The following is a 21,253-nucleotide window of genomic DNA, read 5'->3' as shown; positions in this document are numbered from 1 at the left end:
TCTTATGACTTGTTGTGAGCAACACTTCAAACGATCTCAATGATATTCCAAACAATTCTTTTTTTAGTGAAGTTTATATGAGGAAAAATACCGTTACCAGCAAGATGGCAACAATCGGTCACAACTAAAAGGAACAAAGTCTCTTTGTGATCAATTAAATTGTAACCCAAGGAACTGCAGATGCTGGTTTACACTGAATGCTGGAGTAACTCAGCAGGACAGGCAGCATCGCTGGATAGAGGGAAGGGGTGGCGTTTCGGGCCGACACCCTTCTTCAGACTGAGAATCAGGGGAGAGGGAGGCACAGAGATATGGAAGGGTCTGGTGTGAAAACGAGGCATCAAAGGGGGACGAAGTTCAAGGAAAATGTTGAATAGATCATTGTTAGCTCGGAGAAGCTGACAACGAAGCATACAAAGATAAAATGTAATCAGGAGGAAAGTTAGATCAGTCAGTCTGACAGTCAGTCTATCCCAAATAGTGTAAAGCTCTTCATCTGGGACACTACATTTTTTAGCAATAGCAGAATTTCCTTGTTCTGGACATTGCTCTAATGTTATAAAACCAGTAAACAACTTCTGGCTACACAGTTGCCTGGACTGACGTTTGTTCTTTTTATCTTCCTAATGCTGTCGGCTATTTTGACACCTATACAATTGGGAATACACAGCTGTAAATCATACATGTTAAAACCAATATTATCATTATGTAGGTATGTTACAATACTTACCTTCAGCGGCTCTGCAATTCTGCCACTGGCCGTGTGTGCGATTTTGGCGCGTTTCAGGGGGGGGGGGGGGGGGGCGGGGTTAAAACGCGTTTTTTTCCGACTTGGTCCTGGATTATATTTGTTGGAGTGCAAGATGTTGCTAAAGAATCGTTCCGACGGCCGTTCTGTGTGTTTTTTTTTTTAAATTCGCCCGACAAGTTAATCGCTGGAGTGATTTTAAAATCAGCTTCTGAAGCCGTCAATGCCGACAACGGGGCCGGATTTTATGTAGGGGACAGGTAAAAGAAAGTAGTTTATTTTTATGTATAAAAGTGTTTCTTAAGATGCCTTTAATTCACATTTTAAGTTGCGAAATGGTGATTTTTTCCCCGAAGAACCGGCAGTGTATTTGCTGCCGATATGGGAACTAAAATCACCGCAACCTCAACGTTCCAAATGGTCCCGTTCCAGAAAATCCCACAGGCAAGCTGATTTAAATGACCATTAATTTACAGGTATTAAACATTAAATTCCTTCCATTTGGCCTATAAACCCATGACAATGAGATTTAAAAATTATGTTATATTCAGAATTCTTGTGTGAATGTTATTTGGACACTTAGGCTATTTAAAAATGTTAATCTATTCTTAAGAAATGGATAGATGTTTAGATCTAGTAATTGAATTTTGTAATTAGCTACAATTCGGTAACTAACTAATTATATGCTTTAATTTCAAGTCATCTAAGTAAGATTGTTTCATATTTGTTTCAGAATGCTTCAATCTATAATAACTGAAAATTTATTTCAGTTCTCTTAAATTTTAAGAAAGTTATGGGCTTTTAAATGTCCTCGATCACAGCTTTTGTGTTAAGTCAATGAAAAAGCAATAGGGAACAAGATGCCAAATTTCTGAGTATGAAACTGGCCATAACTTTTTTAACACTGAAGATATGAAAGTAAATTAGGTGTCAAATTAAACTTCTTTTTATGCTTTATCTGATGGGATAAATTAAAGACTTGATTTTTAAAATCTCAAAATTTTGTAACATTGCTACATTATGATTGCAATCTTTTATTCGAATAATACTTATTTGATTAATTTATTTGTAATCCACCGCTATGCAAGCTACCCACAGGATAAATTTTCCCTGTCTCCCTGTGAAAAGTCTGTTTTCTGCCAGAAACCTGAACACCCAAGTCAGGATTTTAAATATTAAAATAGATAATTGCGCCAATGTATATTATCCTATCTATGGTCCACATCATTTTCTGATACTGTTGCACCAAATCTATTCATTAACGTATTAGAGACATGATCATACAAAGATGGTTTTACATATTAGTAGCAAGCTTTTCTATTAATAAATAATAAAATAAAACTCCTGCAAATCTGCCAACCCCTGAATTTGCGTCGTGTTATAGAATAACATATCCATAAAGTCCTTCCTTGTGACTGCTACAGGGAAACAAATTCTGTGCATCTCACTGTGCTTGCATCAAAGGAGATTACAGAGAGCGGTAGACACTGCCCGATCCATCACAGATACTGCCCCCCACACCCCCACCGATCCCCACTATCAAAGAGGTACGGTCCTCACAAAGCCAATATGATCAAAGACCTATAACACCCTGGTCACGCTCTCAGATTTATTCCTACCATCAGGAAGAAGGTACAAGATCCAGAAAAAATTGACCACTTGGTTCATGTATAGCCTCTTCCAAACAACCACAGGCTCTGAAACACCACACAATCATCCTCAACTATGAACTTCCATGGACTCTCTTTGGTTGCACTAAGGACTACAGGTTTTTGTTTGCGCTCGTATTGTGGTTATTAATTTATTGATTTTTTTTGTTGCATTTAATAAATATTACCTTCTACTTTAGTCTATCATTATTGAAAGTCAAGAGTCATGTGTAGTGACAAAGGAACAAATAATTTTTTGCTTGCAACAGCATTTGCCTGTATCTCTGTAGACACAAAAGAACCATTGATATATCTGAAGAAGGGTTTCAGACCGAAACGTTGCCCGAAATCGCTTCATAGATACTGCCGCACCCGCTGAGTTTCTCCAGCACTTTTGTCTATCTTCGATTTTCCAGCATCTGCAGATCCTTCTTAAACATTGATTGTGTGTGTGTGTGTGTGTGTGTGTGTGTGTGTGTGTGTGTGTGTGTGTGTGTGTGTGTGTGAGTGTGTGCGTGTGTGTGTGTTGCTTTGTAGACCTATTATGCCGCTGCAAATATGAATTACATGTTCAGGCAGTTTCATTGTCGGTACATATGACATTTAAACACTCTGGATTGTACTTCAGTAATAATAGACAGAAAGTGCCCTTTTCCTCTCTGGAATAGATTCTGCTTGTACCCACTCATCAGCCCACATGTTCTACCAAGGTCATGACATGATTCCATTCCCGAGAACTGTTCGTCACCCAAAAGCTAGCAAGTCAGAAATGTAGATGATCCCTGCAGCTTTGAGGCAGCCAGTAAATCCATCCCACCAGTCTCACAAACATCTGTTCTTATGAACTGGCTACACAGAGGTCGGGCATTCATAACCTGGGCAATGCCTGTGCAGGAGCAGATTTATTTGCCAATACAGTAGCACACATTTTGCTTATTAGTTTTGGATGTAACCCAGGCTCACCTGCTGTAATCTCGTGTCTTGAGTTTTGAAGTAAACTTTCTGAATATTTTTGCTCTGCTCAATCATATCTTGAGCCACTTTGCATTGCAAATGTATAAATAATGCAATGTGTTTGTAGAAAATAAACTGCCACATCCATATAAAGGCACGCATGTTAAGGCACGCATGTTTGTAGAGAATGACATCAACCTTGCCGACAATTTATTATGCATGTGACTGAGCCAACATCAGGAGACATCAAATCCAATGGCTTCCAAAAAAAAGGCAATAGTTGTATCCCTTACCAAAATGTTCAATTTATGCAATCTGGTTCTAAACAACACAATTACTTTTCCTGTGCCACCCCTCATGCAGCACGTTGGTAACTTTATAATAGACTTTTTATATGTCTCGAGCTATTACACATGAGCAGAAGTAATTGAACTTCTGAACCCTAACAGGATAACACAGAAGACATTTATTGCCACATATTGGCAACCATCAAGTAAATAAACTTTTAGTTAAACGACGCCCAATCTATTACAGGAGTTCAAACACGCAGAGAAATTGCAGCTTATAAATGTGAACATTCACTATCATGAAAAACGGCTTTGTAATAATGCATTTAGCTGAGCAATATACGTAATAAATTCCAGGCAGGATTGACGTCACCGCCCACAAACTGACTTGCTTTAAGTATTCTTTTAAATATGCTATTTATTTTCTACAAGTCCATTGAATTAATGATATATTTGCAATGCAATTTGCCTCGTTACTAGTTGCAGATATCATGGAACAGGGAAAAAAAATATCCAAAAATGTTACTTCAAAATTCAAAACACTGTTATTATAGGAGATGGGCCCAGAATTTCCTGGCAACAAGTCTAGTGATCACACCTCACACACAAGGCTGTACTTTTCCACATGGATCCTCTGACAAGAATATCTTGAAAAAACCCAGCAGTGGTGGAGCTCGGCACGTGGCAGAACATTCTGGACAGATTCCATCACATTTCTATGGGTCTTGCCCATAGAAATACTTACAATAAAGCAGTTTTGCAGGGATCAAGGCCCGAGGGCGAGCCAACGGTCGACCTTTTCAAAAACCTTATCAAAAACATTCCAAAACAAGGCATTAAAATTTTGAGAGCTTTTCACAAAAATACAAAAAAGGCAATTGAGGCATTTCAACACACTCAATTAGCTTTTAAAACAATTATCTAGATCCCTTATAATGGTCCCACTCCATTGAAATGACCAGAGGTGCTGCAGAATAGTGAAGTGTGGGATTAGCATAAATGGGGCATCTTGATCAGCATGGATTAGTGGGGCTGAAAGACTCTTTTCCACATTATATGACCCTATCATCACAGATTCTCAGGACAAGCACTGGGAATTTTTGGGAAGTTCATGCTGAACTGTTGGATTGTGCGATGAGTCGTGTGGCATGGCATGATCAGCAAAACCCTTGCAAACGCTAGTCAGGAAAATTCAAAACTTGCTTGGTCATATGGCAGCCCTGAACTTTGTGCAGAACCATCAGTTTTGCCTCAGGAAGATCCAAGCCACAAAATAATGAAGTAGGTCCATCGTATACATCCGGAAAGCCATGCAAAGTTTATGCCAATCTTTAAAAATCCCTGCTGGAATCATTCGAATCTCAATGGAACAATGGAGATGTACACAGATTAGTGAAATAGAGGACTAGCATAGATGGGCACTTTGGTCAGCATGAATGGGTTGAGCCGAAGGGCCTGTTTCCATGCTAGGTGACCCTATGATCCACGGTTCCTCGTAAATCTGCACTGTGATGTAAGCTTTCTGTCAAAGTGCTGGTCAGGCCGCTTTTGGAATATTGTGAGCAATTTTGGGCATCATATCTGAGGAACGATGTGCTGGCTCTGGAGAGGGTCCAGGGGAGGTTTACAAAAATGATCCCAGGAATGAGTAGGTTAACCTATGATGAGCTTTCGTTGGCACTGGGCCTGTACTCGCTGGAGTTTAGAATAGAACAATAAGGGGGGGGACCTCATTGAAACATACAGAATAGTGAAAGGATAGAGTGGATGTTTGCACTAGTGGGAGAGCCTAGGGCTAGGGGTCATAGCCTCAGAATTAAAGGACATGCTTTTAGGAAGGAGATGAAGAGACATTTCTTTAGTCAGAGGGAGGTGAATCTGTGGAATTATTTGTCACAGAAGTCTGTGGAGGCCAAGTCAGTGGATATATTGAAGGCAGAGAGAGATAGATTCTTGATTAGTTTGATCGATTGATGTTTTGACTCAGTGTCTTTCATCAGATCAGTTTGAGGAAGGGTCTCAACCCAAAATGTCACTAGTCCATTCTCTCCACAGATGTTGCCTGATCTGCTGAGTTTCTTCAGCACTTTGTGTTTTGAAATAAGATGACATTATCCACTTTGCAGTTGTTGATTTACCAAAAAAAAAGCACAAAATGTTAGAGTTACTCAGCAGGTCAGGCAGTATCTTGGAAGGACATGAAGAAGCAACATTTCAGATAGGCCTCCAGAGATGTGTTACTCCAGCATTTTTTTCTCAATATATTATCATTATGGAAATAATAAGAGAACTGTAAAAATGCAAAGAGAATTGAAAGTTCTTTGACAGAAATCACTAAAAGATGGGTAATGAAATACGCTAATGGATAAGGGGCATTATCTCAAGGTGAATGGAACACACAAGATGGGACGTTGTGTTTTAATAGTACAAAACTTGGTCAGTTTTGGACATTGCACTCCAGGACACATTGAAGTGTGTTGACCAGATTAGGTTAGGTGTGGAGGTAGTTGACCAAAATAAAAATCACTGCCAAAACATTCTGCTGTAGAATCCAAAAAGGAGTGGAAGTATTGAATTTTCCTCTCTAGAATGGCTGCCTAAACTGGGTCAACTGACACTATCAAGACAAATGCAATACAATAATACTTTATTAGCCAAGTGTGTTTGCAACATATGAGGAATTTCATTTGCCAAGTCAGTCACACAAATAAAAAGCAATAGAACACATTGGGGCAATTCAAGTTCCTGCATCAGAGGGGGGAATCTCAGCTGCCCCGCACCGAACGAGTCGGGTCAGGGCTGATCGAAACTTTCTACATCGTTGGAGCTCCCGACATCCACGGTCTCTCCCGAGACTGCGAGCTCTCAATGGTAAAGTCCGCATAGTTGGAGCGATCCCAGGCAAGGTTGATTTAATTTTAATAAAGCCATTAGAGAGCAAAGAGCAAAGATGGATGAATGGAAATACAGAACTGGCATGAATTGAAACAAATTGCAGGAATTTGCTTTCTTGTTCCCATTTTCCTACTGTATAATACATGGTTAAGTGTGTTTTTCTTTAGTAGTATCTACGATCTCATAGAAAGGAAAAATGCCTGCATTAAACAATACCTTTTATGACCATATTTCTAAAAATGCCACAGTGCATGAAGTACATTTGTACCAGGGTCACTGTTCTAGAACAAGAAACTGCAGAAAATTGTCTTCACAGCAGCTCCTGTAATGAACAACTTCATAATGACAAGATCATTTTTCATAAGGTTGACTAAAAAATATATATTGACAAGAATATTAGGCATAATATCTGCCATGATCACAATGAATGGCGATGCTGGCTCAAAGGGCCTCCTCCCGCACCTTTTTTCTATGTTTCTATAATTCTCCTGCTCTTCTTTTTAAGACAAGCAGCATGCCTATCACATTCACTTAAGAGAGCAAGCACAATCTTAGTTTGACATCTGATTAGAAAGCTGGGTGTCACACACATCACACTGCACCTAGCTCGTGTCAGACTTGAACCCCCAACCATCAGCTCCACAATCGAGAGTGTTAACGGATGAGCCATTGGTGCCATAGGAGATATATTTATTTTGAACCTTTAAAATGTTGCATTCTCCAATTTACTATAATGGACAATTAATTCACCGGTAATATCCAACATAAGAGCTGAACTGATAAGCACATCAATATAAAACAAACATTGAAAAGATCCGTAGGGTCTAGTGTACAACAGTAACTTGTATTGATACAGCGACTCTAAGGAAGAAATAATCTCTCTTCTTTTCTAAAACTTACTCTACTGCCTCTGAAATATGGAAACATTGTACGCACAGAAGCAGACACTTCAACCCAAGTTGCCCATGCCGACCAATGCAGCCTACCTACACTAGTCCCACCTGTCTGCATTCGGCCCATATCCCTCTAAACCTTTCCTATCCAGGTATCTGTCCAATGTCTTTTAAACTATCTACTGCAACTACCAATTTGTCGCGTACACTTACCACCCTGTGTGAAAAAGTTGCCCCGATTTCCTATTAAATCTTTCTCCTCCCACCTTACATCTATGTTCCCTGGTTCTTGATTCCTCTATTCTGGGTAAATGACTCTGTGCATTTACTCTATCTATTCCCCTCATGATCTTATACACCTATATTAGATCACCGCTCAGCCTTCTGCATCCAAGGAATAAAGTCCTAGCCTGCCCAACCTCCTCCTATTGCAAAAGGCCCTCAAGTCCATGCAACATCTTCACAAATCACTGCAATCTTTCCAGTTTAACAACATCCTTCCAAGGGAAGATGACCAAAACGGAACACAATACTCCTACTAATTTTTATGAATTGAATATGGAATGGGAACAGGCCCTTCAGCCACCAGTCACCACCAATGCCTAACATCTGCTGAAAACATGTTTCAAGAGAGTTAGATATAGCTCTTAGGGCGAAAGGAATCGAGGGAAATGGGGGGGGGGAAAGCAGGAACGGGTACTGATTTTAGATGATCAGCCATGATCATATTGAATGGCAGTGCTGGCTCGAATACTCCTGCACCCAATTCTCAATGTGTCTGTTTCTTTAATTTTATTTCATATTATTGGGCCCAGCAGCCTCTTGAACCCAATGTCACTGAACTGAATATATTATTGATTGTGTTTCTGTCCTGCAGTCTAGGACTATCGCAACGCAGATTTGCAGCACAGAATCTTGTGAATGATTCAGCTGTAGTGGCAACAGATACAAAGTGTGGCCCGGACTCGCAGCAAAGTGATGGGTAAATAATAGTCAACAATTTCCCAGACTAATGCTCGGCCACCAACTAACTGTTTCCCTGCCCTCCACAACCCAGGACTTTATAATGGATTCATCTGAATATGCCTGATGAAACTTTGCCCAGCAGGCATGGTTAGTGCGCATAATTCAACATTCCCATTGAAAGATCAAATGACAACATTTATAATGCTCTCGTCTAGCTACAATTAAGGTTGAGATTAGTAGACAGTGCACATTATACCTCAAGTGACAATCTCAATGAAAAATCTATTCAGCAATCTCACCTTTTCTCCCCTTCAAGTAAATATTTACTCAAACAAGTTACCTCAAAATATATCAAAAGGGATACATTTTGATAATAAATAGAGTAAAAATGATAAAGGAAAAAGCCTTGCAGATCATGTGCTGTGACCTTACATATTAATAAATGTAACAAATAGAAAATCTTTAATAGGACATTTAAATACATTTTCATAATTTGCAGTTATTTATTAAATTTACAAACATTAGAACCATTCATTTGGTGAAAACAGAACTACATCCTATCATAAAATCTTAAGATGCAATAATTTAATATGGACAAGTTTATTAACAAATCAATTGATCAGTTATCTTTTTCTCCAATTCGATCATCATGAAGTCATTAAACTCAGATAGCTGCATCCAAAGATATATAATTATTTCCCATACCAGGATATCTACTAATCCAATATTATCATTAGTTTTCAAAACACTCAGCAATATACTTTTGCTCAATCCAATAATCAACCCCTTTAAGGAACCAAATGGAATAATTGTAATTTTTTTTCCAATTCAAAGTGAATCTTTTAAGCTAAAAAAAAACACACGGAAAAAAGATAAGGGACAGCCTGAACAGTGGTCTGAATTAAATTGTTTCTCTTTGTTGTGTTACAGCAGCAACTTGTCAGAAAATAACAAGCCCATGCTCAAAATTACTGAAAAGTATTAATCTAAGTTATGGCTTAGATTGGACTACTACGAGCTGTTAATCCAAAAATTATCTTTCTCCTCGGATGCTGGCCGACTTGCTGAGTATTTACAGTATTTTCTTTTTTTTGTATCATAAGCATTATGCCCATGATCAATCTTAGTATTATGTGTAGGAAGGAACTGCAGATGCAGGTTTAAACTGAAGATAGAGACACTAAATGCTGCAGTACCTCAGTGGGTCAGGCAGTGTATCTGGAGAGAAGGAATAGGAGTTTCAGATCAAGACCCTTCTTCAGACTGAATGTCAGGGGGAATGGAAACCAAACATAGGTGGTGATAGAGAGATATAGAACAAATGAATGACGTGCAAAAAAGTAACAATGATCAAAGAAACGGTCCATTGATGGTTGTGGGCTACGTGAGAACGAGTTATCCAGCCAATGAAAATGACCAAGACGACTACCCTCATTGTTGGAGTAGTTTCACTGTCACTTCATTGAGTAACTCAGCAGGAGAGGCAGCATCTTTGGATAGAAAGAATGGCTGACGTTTTGGGTCAAGACCCTTCTTTGGAAAGAATGGCCTCGACCCAAAATGTCACCCATTCCTTGGTATTATGTGCATTCAGGATAAGCAGCACAATACATTGCCATTCTTATAAAACAGATGTGCAGACATCAAAATAATGATTATTGGAATAAAATGTCTGTTGTCTAAAGTAAATTGCCTCCATATCTCCATGAAAGCAAGACATTCACCCCTTTTGCTTCATTTCCACATCAACCATGGCAGATTCCACATACATAAATAATAAGATATCATTGATCCATCCATAAAAGAGGTGTACGCAGGAACACCCAGTTCATCACATGAACTGGTAGACAATGTGGTCATGGGGATATGATCCCAGAGACAATGCGGTTGTAACAGAACTAAAGAGGATGATCAAATTCTCACTGCAGATAGCGTACGGAAGAGGGCCAAGAAATCGGAGCAATAAGGACATTAGGGAGAGAGTCCCTGGTAATAGTCGCGGAAGATAAAGAGGTCATGAGAATTGGGGATGGGGGGGGGGGGGGGGGAATATAAAGCACAAAAAGGAAATGTTTGAAAACACGGGCGTAGAATGAGGCTAGATTTAGTGCTGCTAAAGAATGGTACGTGGTCATTAAGTAACTGAAGAAAAACAGGTTTAAATTTCTCATATGGAAAGACAAGAGACTGCAAACATTGTAATCAAAAAAACTAATTATGGAACTTAGTGGGTCAGGCAGCATCCATAGGTTCCGTGTGTGTTGGAAGGAGCTGCAGATGCTGGTTTTCACCAAAGATATACATAAAATGCTGGAGTAACTCAGCAGGACAGCCAGCATCTCTGTAAAGAAGGAATGGGTGATGTTTCGGGTCGAGACCCTTCTTAAGACTGAGGACGTTTCGGGGCGACATCCTTCTTCAGGCTGACCAGTCTGAAGAAGGGTCTCAACCCTAAATGTCACCCATTCCATCTCTCCAGATATGCTACCTGTCCCGCCGAGTTACTCCAGCATTTTGTGTCTATTCATAGTTTCCAAACGTACACTGGCACAATCTCCCCAACTGTTTCTCCGCTACATTGACGCCTGCCTCTTGCACCCATACCAAACTCGTTGACTTCATTAACTTTACCACTGACTTTCAACAGGCCCTCAGATTCACTTGGACTATCACTGACACCTCTAATCCTTTTCTTGATCTTTCTCTCTCCATCACAGGGGACGGACTACTACAATCCTAACAACTCCCGCAGTTACCTTGACTACACTTCCCCCCCCCCCCCCTTCCTCTTGCAAGGACATTATCCTCTACTCTTGATTTCTCTGTCACAGCCAAGATGAGGCTTTCCATTCCTTGGGCATCCAAGATGTTCTTGTTCTTTAGTAAAGTGGTTTGTCTGCTGTCACAGATGGATCCCACACCGACATCTCCCTGGTGTTTCTTATTTCTGCTCTCGTTCACCCCTCCCATTGTCAGAACAAGGATAGAGTTCCCCTCATCCTCACCTTTCATCCCATCTCCCTCTGCACCTGCATTCTGCTTGGGTAGCTTACAATCCAATGGTAAACATTAAATTATCCAATTTTAGATAATTATAAAATCCTCCCTGTTCTTCCAACCTGCAACCCCCCCCCCCCCCCCACTCGCATATCCTCCCTCTCCCCACCTAGACTTGCTCCTATTTCTCCCCTCCCCCTTCATTCCTTCCCCTAGCTTCACAATTCATAAATCCTTTTGTCTCACACCTTCTGTCTTTTCATCTCTGGCCTTTAAGGCCCACCATCTACCTAAGAAACCCTTCTCTCCTGTATCAACCTATTATCTGCTAGACTTTGGCCTGCCATTCCTCTCTTCCAGCCTTCATCCCCACCCCACCCACGATTAGACTGAAGAAGGCTCCTAACCCATTCTCCAGGGATGCTGCCTGACCCACGAGTTACTCCAGCACTTTGTCTCTTTTTTTCTACCATCAGTTTGTTTATTGCTTTAAATGTCACTCATTGAGGAACACAGACCTCAGTGGGGTCTGAGAGTGGGGACCCAGGATAGGTTTTGGACACTAAATTATTTTGGAACAATTGAGAACTCTATAATCACACACTGTGGCACGAATCATGCCTGACTAATGTTCGGAAAAGAAAATATGTAAAAAGTAATCTTGGAAAGATGGAAATATTATGGTTTTATTCTGTCGAATATGTTAAATAACAAGCCCCTCCACAATACACCCATCCAAAACTAAATTGTGCAGTGAAGTAGCGACCAACTATTTTAAAAATGTTATTATCAACTGACCATGAGAACTACTTTTACAGGGGGTTACAAATTAGTTCTAGTCACATCCAGCAGAGAAAAAAACAATTTAATTAAAGACAAAACCTAAAACTATTTAAACACAGAAATCACTTGGAATTGAAATCTTCCAAATCAGCCATTTTAAGAAAATTACATTTCACTGGGATTGCTTTAACTGCAGCATTTTGCTTATGTTCAAAAGCAAGTTGGACCCTTCTGTAATGATTAGCACACAAATCAGTGCTGCAAGCAGTATTGAATAGGTTGACATAAAATACTGCAAAGGACCAATGAAAATAGAACAGGACTGGTTGTCCCACTTTCAGTGAAATGTGGAACACCAACTTTAACATGTGTTAATTTATTATATAAACCCCAACTGGACAAATAATTCCTATATTTAGTTCCATTTAGTATATTGAACGGTCACTACATTTTGAAGAGTGGACAATGGATTGGTAAATACTGAATGTCAGCAAACATTTAAGAATCAGAGATTTATCTTCCATGCTTCCTTATCTTGGAATTAGGACCATGTAGTATATTGATTATAGCAAACTAATACAGCAAGCTAACTGAGCTCAGTAAACATCAGACATAAATAAGGCACAATATGTAACTTACTTTATTTTTTAAATTAAAACTCAAATAAAATTGAATCAAGTAAGAATCGTTTGCAGAACTACATTTACATTCAGGAAAGCCACTCAAGGGCAGCACTGTACTGAAATGGATAGTGCAGCTGCATCACAGCTCATGCAAGCTGGGTGAGATACTGATCTCAGGTGCTGTGTGCGAGTTTGCACATTCTCCGTGTGACTGCATCGGTTTTCCCTGGGTGAACCGGCTTCCTCCCACGTCCCCAACACATGCTGGTTGGCAGGTTAAATGGTTACTCTCAGCCGCTCCTCAAGCAAAAATATAATTTTGTGTATGAAATCAATTATGCAATTCTACATATCCTCACTGAAGTTTGTTATATATTTCAATCCCAAAAAAAAATATTTATGAAGTCATGGAACATTCAGAAATGCGCAAACAAACGTTTTTTGTAAACTGCGTGGATTCCTTTCTCATGCCACCTGTTTTCTCACAACATACAGGAGGACATCCAGCTATCAAGTTCATGCCAGACAAAATGTGTGGGAAGGAACTGCAGATGCAGGTTTAAACCGAAGATAAGACGTAAAAAGCTGGAGTAACTCAGTGGGTCAGGCAGCGTCTCTGGAGAAAAGAAATAGGAGTTTCGGGTCAAGACCCTTCTTCAGACTGAAAGGTCAAGGGAAATGGAAACGAAACATAGGTGGTGATAGAGATATGGAACAAATGAATGATAAGCAAAAAAGTAACAATGATCAAAGAAACGGTCTGTGGGTGTTGGGCAAGGTGAGAACGAGTGATACAGACAAAGACATTCAGCAAGACGACTACCCTCGTTGTTGCAGTAGTTTCACTGCCATCTTGGTGAGTTTCATGGTCTATACTCGTTTTCACCAAGCCCACAACCAATAAAGAAGGGTCTCCAACTGAAACATCACCTACTCCTTTTCACCAGAAATACTGCCTGACCCACTGAGTTACTCCAGCATTTTGTGTCTATCCTCTTTCTGTTCATGCCAGATGTCAGAACATTCACTAGAGACTCATTCCTTCCATATAATTTCATTTTCATGGAATTATTTTATAGTTTATTCCCATATAACCTGTTCTCTCTTGCATGCACCTCCACTCTCCCGATTCGCCTGCCGCATTTTTTCCCCACGTGAGGAGCGGTTTACAGTTACCAATTAACCTGCGAACCAGCATGTGGTGTTAGAGACGTGGGAGGAAGCCAGTTCACCCGGGAAAACCGATGCAGTCACACGGAGAATGTGCAAACTCCCACACAGCACTCGAGATCAGTATCTCGCCCGGCTTGCTACATTGAAATATTTCACATATCAATGCGGGATTTCCACCGGAAAAGCTTTTTATGGAATGGAACTTTACTGTAAATAGGCAAATCTATTATTTTTGCACTGGTGATTCATACACAGCAACCTTCCTAATCATCAGCCCTGCTACACGATTCTGAGGAATCAAGGGAATGGGTTTAAGTTGATGTTTTCTGGACTTGGAAGAAATCAACATCATCCCATTTCTCCCCACTTCTTCCCTCGGCTCATGCTGTTATCAAGTGTTTAACTACTTTTGCTGCCAATGTGGTGAAAGGTGCTTCCTGATAAAAAATATTTAGTTGCCGAATCTCAGCTGACATAACAAATCACCAAACATCTCACATGGGTGAAATACTTATATTTACATTTGGAGGTTTCTGTGTCATCAGCTGCCAAAAAGAGTTTTATATAAACCATGATCATTCTAATCCAAAAGATAGACACAAAATGCTGGAGTAACAGGCAGCATCTCTGGAGAGAAGGAATGCATGACGGTTCGGGTCGCAACCCTTCTTCAGAAGGTTCCCTTTCCCCTGACTCTCAATCTGAAGAAGGGTCTCGACCCGAAACGTCACCCATCCCTTTTCTCCACAGATGCTGCCTGTCCCGCTGAGTTACCCCAGCTTTTTGTACATATATTCAGTTTAAACCAGCATTTGCAGTTCCTTCCTACACACTAGTCATTCTAATCCACTTTCAAGTGGGCTCACAGTCTGGGATAACAGGAAAATTCAAGCCCATCCCACCTTGCCAAGAAAGGAAGCACAGGCTATCCAATCCTGGCTAAAACAGGCCACTCTTCCTACACTGGCTCAATGGGAACTGCACCCCACCCGTCCCCGATTAAAAGAGAGAGTTGGTCCATTCCAACCATAATACAAATGGAAATGGAAGCAACCAAAGTATATTTATTTAACTTTATCTAAAATAAATCATTTTCAATGTGGGCTATCAAAAAACTAAATTAAGCTGAAAGATGGTTGGGTGAAGTTGGAATTCTGTTAAATGGGAATCACTTGCAGAAAATGTATCTGCAGTCTGTTTCACTGGTCCAGAGTCAGTGAGTTGGAGTGCAATCGAGAGACGGTCAGAAACATTGGGGGGGGGGCAGTGAATTTGTGCCAAGCTTCATCTCTAGCAATCATTCGCTTTCAGGAAGCACAAATTCTTGAAGGAAACCTTATGGGAATATTTTAATTTTAATCAAATGGTGCAACTATGTGAAATCATTCATCTTTACCGACAGCCCAGGTTGAACTTTGATTTTATCCACTGGTGTCATTAGTGCAGCACTTTGGATGTGTGGAGCAACAGCTAAGCTGTAAAGCTTCCATTACATCATTTAATCCTAACGTCAAGTTCTACCATAAAGAAAACAGAATTGCTACCGGGTGTAATGATGACAGCGTTCCATTAACCATTAACTATTCCATTAATACATCATTAATGAGGGGAAATCTCTGACACTATTAAGCCTATCGCTGTATGTATATCTGCGCCTATAAAATTCCAAGATCATATTGTTTTATCCTGCAGAGAAAAGTCTATGTTAAATCTGTTTACTGAGGAATTGCATCAGGGAAGTTGTTAAAACCCAAAAAAGGAACCATTTATTACTTACCCTCAAGGTTTCAATCACCAGATCTCTGGCTTCCAGTTCCCCCTCAAGGATGCTGAGAAGAGTCAGTAGTTCTGGTTTACTGAGATTGTCCATGTCAAATTCAGATTTCTGTAAGACAGAAACAAATATGCCTCTATTATCAAATGTATGTCAATTTTGAAAGGACATAGATTTTCACAAATAAAACACTCAAAATAAAAGACCAGTAAACAACCTGGTTTCAGTACACATATTTCCAAAATGCATTTAATACAATTATTTAAAATGGACTGTCTTCACATTTTTTACCTCGCCCTAAATCGGTAAAGTATTGAAGAACTATCAATCATAATCAATTTAAGTACAATATAAAGGAAAATATTATTTGGAGAAATATAATCTTCTATGCGATCAGGCTTTAGCTTATTAAACTGACATAAGATAAATGGCAGAGGCACTGGCTCGAATTTCAGCTGCAGCAAAAGAACCCAACGGGTTTTGTTTCAGCGGCAACTGTGGCGGCCCGCAAAAATCTGTGTGTGTGGGTGGATTTAATCAAAAAAATGCAGTTAATTTTCGAATTTCGAAAATATTGCATTTTCCACCTTGAAGAGATAAGGGGACTGGAATGAAGGGGGGGGGGGGGGGGACAGCAGGAATCTCAACAACTGCACTGAAGGTTGAGACAACCCCAAAAATCTTCATCCAACACAAACAAAATCCACCAACACACTCACTCGGTAGGAGACGAGCGTGAAGGAATCAACGAGCAAATGAAAAGCAGAAAGAAAAATCACATTAAATTTGAAAGGAGACCGAAATAAGGCTTCTTTATCTGAAAGGAGCCCCCGGCTTGTAGCAGGAACTTCCATAGGGAATGGATACATTGTGTCCAGCGGATGAGCAGCAACACAACGTTCCACACATTGTAAGCGCGGCTTTCCCTTCACTCGGGTTAACAATGTGTCTCTCGGGGAGGTCGGGGGAGCCGGCTTTACCTGGCAGCTGCTCGGGGTTTGTTCCTCGGACGGAGGGTCGCCGCTGTCCGGCCGCTGCTCGCTCTCAGTCGCCATTTTGCCGTGTGAGCAAGAGAGGGAGGGAGCGGGAACGCGAGCAGGCAGACAGGGGGCAGCGAGCAGCAGCGAATCGCCCCGCCGCCACATACAGCAGCGCAGTTACAGCGCACAGCCAGCCCAGCCCAGCGCAGAATGGGGCTGAAGGTACACTCCTCCTCCTCCCTCCTCCTCCCGCCTCCTCCCTCATCCTTCATCCTCCCACCGTCTCCCTCACCCTGCCTCTCTTCCCCACCCTCCCTCCCTCTCTCTCTCCTGCCTGCCTCCCTCCATCCAATCACCCTCCATCCCAGTCCGATCAAAGCACACTCGAACCAGGTTACGGGACACCAAGTCTCACTCGATTGACTGAAAGATAAGGGAAACTGGCCGACATAAGTAGAAAGACCCTCCTTCACGCCTCTACTGCTTTTCTTTTAGGTTGGTAACTGCAGAATCTAAAGCAAAATTTGGAAGACCTGTCATATTATTACGGGCTGTGCATTGTGCTGCGAACATAGAGCTTTATGCTAATTCCTCACTGCCTCCAGCAACAGCCCCTCTTGTAATTTTGTTTTGTTAATAGCCCACTCCTTCGCAGCTGGGCAGGAATTCTGCAGGAAATTTTATTAACAGCGTTTCTCTGGCACGAAAGTTATACTTCCCAGCACATTATATTACTGCGCTCCAGATGAAAACCAGAGACCTGCCTGATGGTAGTGTTCTTGACATGTCAGTATAAAAGCGACTCTGAAAGCCCATTTCACAGCGAGGTGGCAGAGAGAGATGATGTAACAAATCTATAAAACTGATCCTGGTACTTGCAAAATAAAGCAACAGAGAAAACATGGAGCCGGCGCAGCACAATTAGAGAAAGGTTTGCAAAGACAAAGCTGGTGCATACTATTATACCTCATATGGTGATAACTAGTCACATTTCGTGTATAATAAAGCTACCCAGAATTGAAAGAATATGAATACATATCTAGATAGACACAAAAAGCTGGAGTAACTCAGCGGGATTCTAACACATTAATACATATCTAACATGTCTTCCTAAATGTGTTTAAATTGGAAATCGATTGCCTGGCAAACAGATAAGAGAAACAACAACAAAAAAATGGTGACCACCTCTGGCGTCCTTGCCTCTCCATGGGCTATTTGTAGCTCATGCAACAATATTGTTCGCTATTACACGGGGAAGGAAATGGTGAAATCATCAGAGGCAAAACATACAATACTTCTCTGGTAAACAATATTTGTTCTGACTAAACTGGGCAATTATATATCTTCATCGTAATATGATGCCCAAATATAGGTCAGGAGAGTTATTGGCGTCAGGTCAATTGCAGAGTTTTTCTTCGACAATCGTCTTTTTAATAGACTGACAGCAGACTTTCAAACCCAGGTTAAAAAAAACGTGCATTTGCTCTAGAATAAAAAATGTAATAGCATAGATCTGTCTCCCACATATTTGGGTTAGTGGAAAAAAAATTAACGGACAAATAGCTGCTTTTGTCAACATTGTGGCAAACAAAATGAATTTACAAATCTAAAGAATGCAACAAACACTGGTGCAGGTTTACATCCGGTCTGAGCAAAATAATAGGCTCGTTACTCAAAACAAAGACTAATTAAGTGGTCATTGAAATGTATCACTGGTATTACTAATTAGCAAAGATATATCTCCTGATTACACGGAACATAAAAGAGCTGTAATCCAATTTAGGGAATAGAAATATTATTAAACATAATCAGTTTGACATGGACTAATTGTCATATAATTAGTTACAAATATATTGGATTTATTTCTTAACTGACAATTTGGGACAGGTATTAGAGGTGTTTTTCAAATTTACATTCATACCTTGACAAAAACTTTACCCTTTGGGCCACAAATATCTATGAATAATATATATAATCAAATAAAGTGAAGTAATTCGTTTTCACTTTATTTAGATTCAAATATATTAACAAAAAACAGATTTCTTAATATTTGTTCAGTTGCATTGGCAAGTCGAATTGGTATATGTGATAATAAATGTCCTTTGTCCTTTGGATTCTACCTGGCCCATGACTTTTAGGATTTTAGGTGCCCATGCCATGAAAATATATTTTTTTAAGTCCAAGGATTGCCTGTCATTGCCTGTAAGCCATCTTTCAAACCAAACAGGATCAGATTCACAAGAAGATAGACACAAAACGCAGGAGTAACTCATCGGGACAGGCAGCGTCTCTGGAGAGAAGGAATGGGCAACATTTCGGGTTGAGACTCTTCTTCAAACTGAGAGACAGGGGAGAGGGAATCTAGGATATGCAGAGGGTAAGTTGTAAAAATGACAGATCAAAGCAGATGATGATAAGGAAATGTAGAATGGTTCATTGTTAGTTGAGAAGGAGACAACGAGGAATACAATCAGTAATATTTAATCAGGGGGATAGTAGAACTAGTCAGAGGTGTAAGATGGGAGAGAGAGAGAGAGAGAGAGAGGGAATGCAAGGGTTACTTGAAGTTAGAAAAATCCAAAATCCTACCGCTGGGTTGTAAGCTGCCCAAACAAAATATGAGGTTCTGTTCCACCAATTTGCATTGGGCATATGCGTTGACCCACGGATTGTTAAACATATCATGAAATGAAACAAGAGATTGAAAACTCTGTTCAGTGCGGATAATAAAATGCTGCCAAGAGAGTGCATGTCTGTATCTCATATGTTCAGTGTACCATTTAACATTCCAAATGCATCTTCATGAGCATTTCAAGGACATAATTCGTCAATGAAGCAAAGTCAAAATATAATCCTCCTTTACACCCAGTTCATTTTTTTGTTGTCAGCAGACTGCAAACTGACGACATCCTATCGGAATTATTATTGAAGGTATTCCCTTTCGCAGTATTCCCTTGCCCCGCTCCCTGCCATGGATGCCCTCCACCGCAAACGGTGTCTGAGACGGGCCGGGAAAATCATCAAGGACCCCTCTCACCCTAACCATGGACTATTTGCCCACCTCCCATCAGGGAGGCGGTACAGGAGCCTCAGGTCTCGCACAAGCAGGCTGAGTAACAGCTTTTTCAATAACACCATTACACTGCTGAACTCACAGTCCCGACGCTAGCTATCATTTATACTACATTTATTTGCCTATGTACCAGTTTAATTCATCCACATTGCACATATTGTTTAACCAGTATTTTTATTTCTACTATCTTGCACTCTGACCAGATGCTAAACTGCATTTCGTTGTACCTGTACTCGTATTTGTGCAATGACAATAAAGTTGAATCAAATCAAATCAAAATCAGTACTTGTAACTAGAACAGGGTCTCAAAACTGATTTATTTTAAATGACACTGGTCGCTGGCTGCCATCCTTGGCATTATATATTCATTATTACCTTTTACTCCCTGCTACAGAATGATATTGCAACTCTATGTGATGCCATTATTGGAGTTTACAATATTTCTATTTACTAAAGATTTGTATGGCAATTTTTGCAACAGATTATTGGATTTCTTAGTGTTACATATTTATATCACACAGTTCTCTATTTTGTTTTATTCTATTGTATTAATATAATTGTTGAAAAAAGATAATGCTATAAAAAGTACAGGTGACACCCATAACAGTCATTATCATTTCCCTTCAATATAAAGGCTATATAGATTTCATTGTTTCAAATTAAATGCTTACATTATATTTGGTTTAAACAACATGTAGGATGATTTGAGAGAAATGGGTTCAAGCTCTGTATAGTTAAAAGGAAGCAGTGAATCTAAAATGCCAATGATAGTAACTAGAGATCAGTAAATTTCAAAGGAATCATTTTTAACATCCGTGGTTTAGTCAATCATAATATGCATGCCAATACGCATGTAACATACTTGAGGCAGAACTAATGATGGATTCGAATGATTCTGTTAAGCAGTGCAGCCACACCTAGACAGAAATCACTGTGCCAATAGAATTCATATGTTCTGACATGTACAGTAATTTAGTAAAATATGTAGCACATATCATGAATATTTTATCTATTTCCATTTTTTCTGAAAAGGTAAGTTTTTTTCTCACAAAATGATTAACCTTCAATTTGAAGCATTAGCAAAATGAGCTACTGGAATGACTGTGCCCATTCACATCACACCAGACATCGAGTTAAACTGCATGTCATCCCTAACCTCGTTCAATGGTGGAAAGATGATGAGTTCCAATAATCCACTTTTATTCCTACCTGGAACAAGGCGGAATTCGCAACAAATAGATTCACATAGTAAAATCAAATCTACGTGTAAACTCTTTGCTCCAGCATTCTAATTCTAATAAAGAGATAAAAGATTGAAGACATTTTTATTTTTAATATAACATTGTTGACATGGACACCCACTGGATGGCATGAATGTGGTTGGTTGTACAGCCTATTTCCACGCTGCTGGCTCTAATATAAATGAACATTGAAATTAATGTATTTTATAGATAGTAT

General features: G+C 39.9%; 1 protein-coding gene across 3 annotated transcripts in view; it reads right to left on the bottom strand.

Annotated features, from left to right (window-relative positions):
• cttnbp2 (cortactin binding protein 2) overlaps positions 1-16,920 on the bottom strand; it is a 152,503-nt gene extending 135,583 nt beyond the window's left edge. For all 3 annotated transcript variants that reach the window (XM_033038305.1, XM_033038308.1, XM_033038307.1), the window contains exons 1-2: positions 16,723-16,920; positions 15,746-15,853 (exon numbers count right to left, since the gene is read on the bottom strand). In XM_033038305.1, coding sequence (XP_032894196.1) covers positions 15,746-15,853; positions 16,723-16,887 — 273 coding nt within the window. In that variant the 5' untranslated portion in view covers positions 16,888-16,920. The remainder of the gene's footprint in view (positions 1-15,745; positions 15,854-16,722) is intronic.
• Between the last annotated feature and the right edge of the window lie 4,333 nt (positions 16,921-21,253).

Source organism: Amblyraja radiata, chromosome 19 (assembly GCF_010909765.2).
Source record: "Amblyraja radiata isolate CabotCenter1 chromosome 19, sAmbRad1.1.pri, whole genome shotgun sequence".
Classification (NCBI taxonomy): domain Eukaryota; kingdom Metazoa; phylum Chordata; class Chondrichthyes; order Rajiformes; family Rajidae; genus Amblyraja; species Amblyraja radiata.
This window is presented reverse-complemented; position numbering and strand designations above follow the sequence as displayed.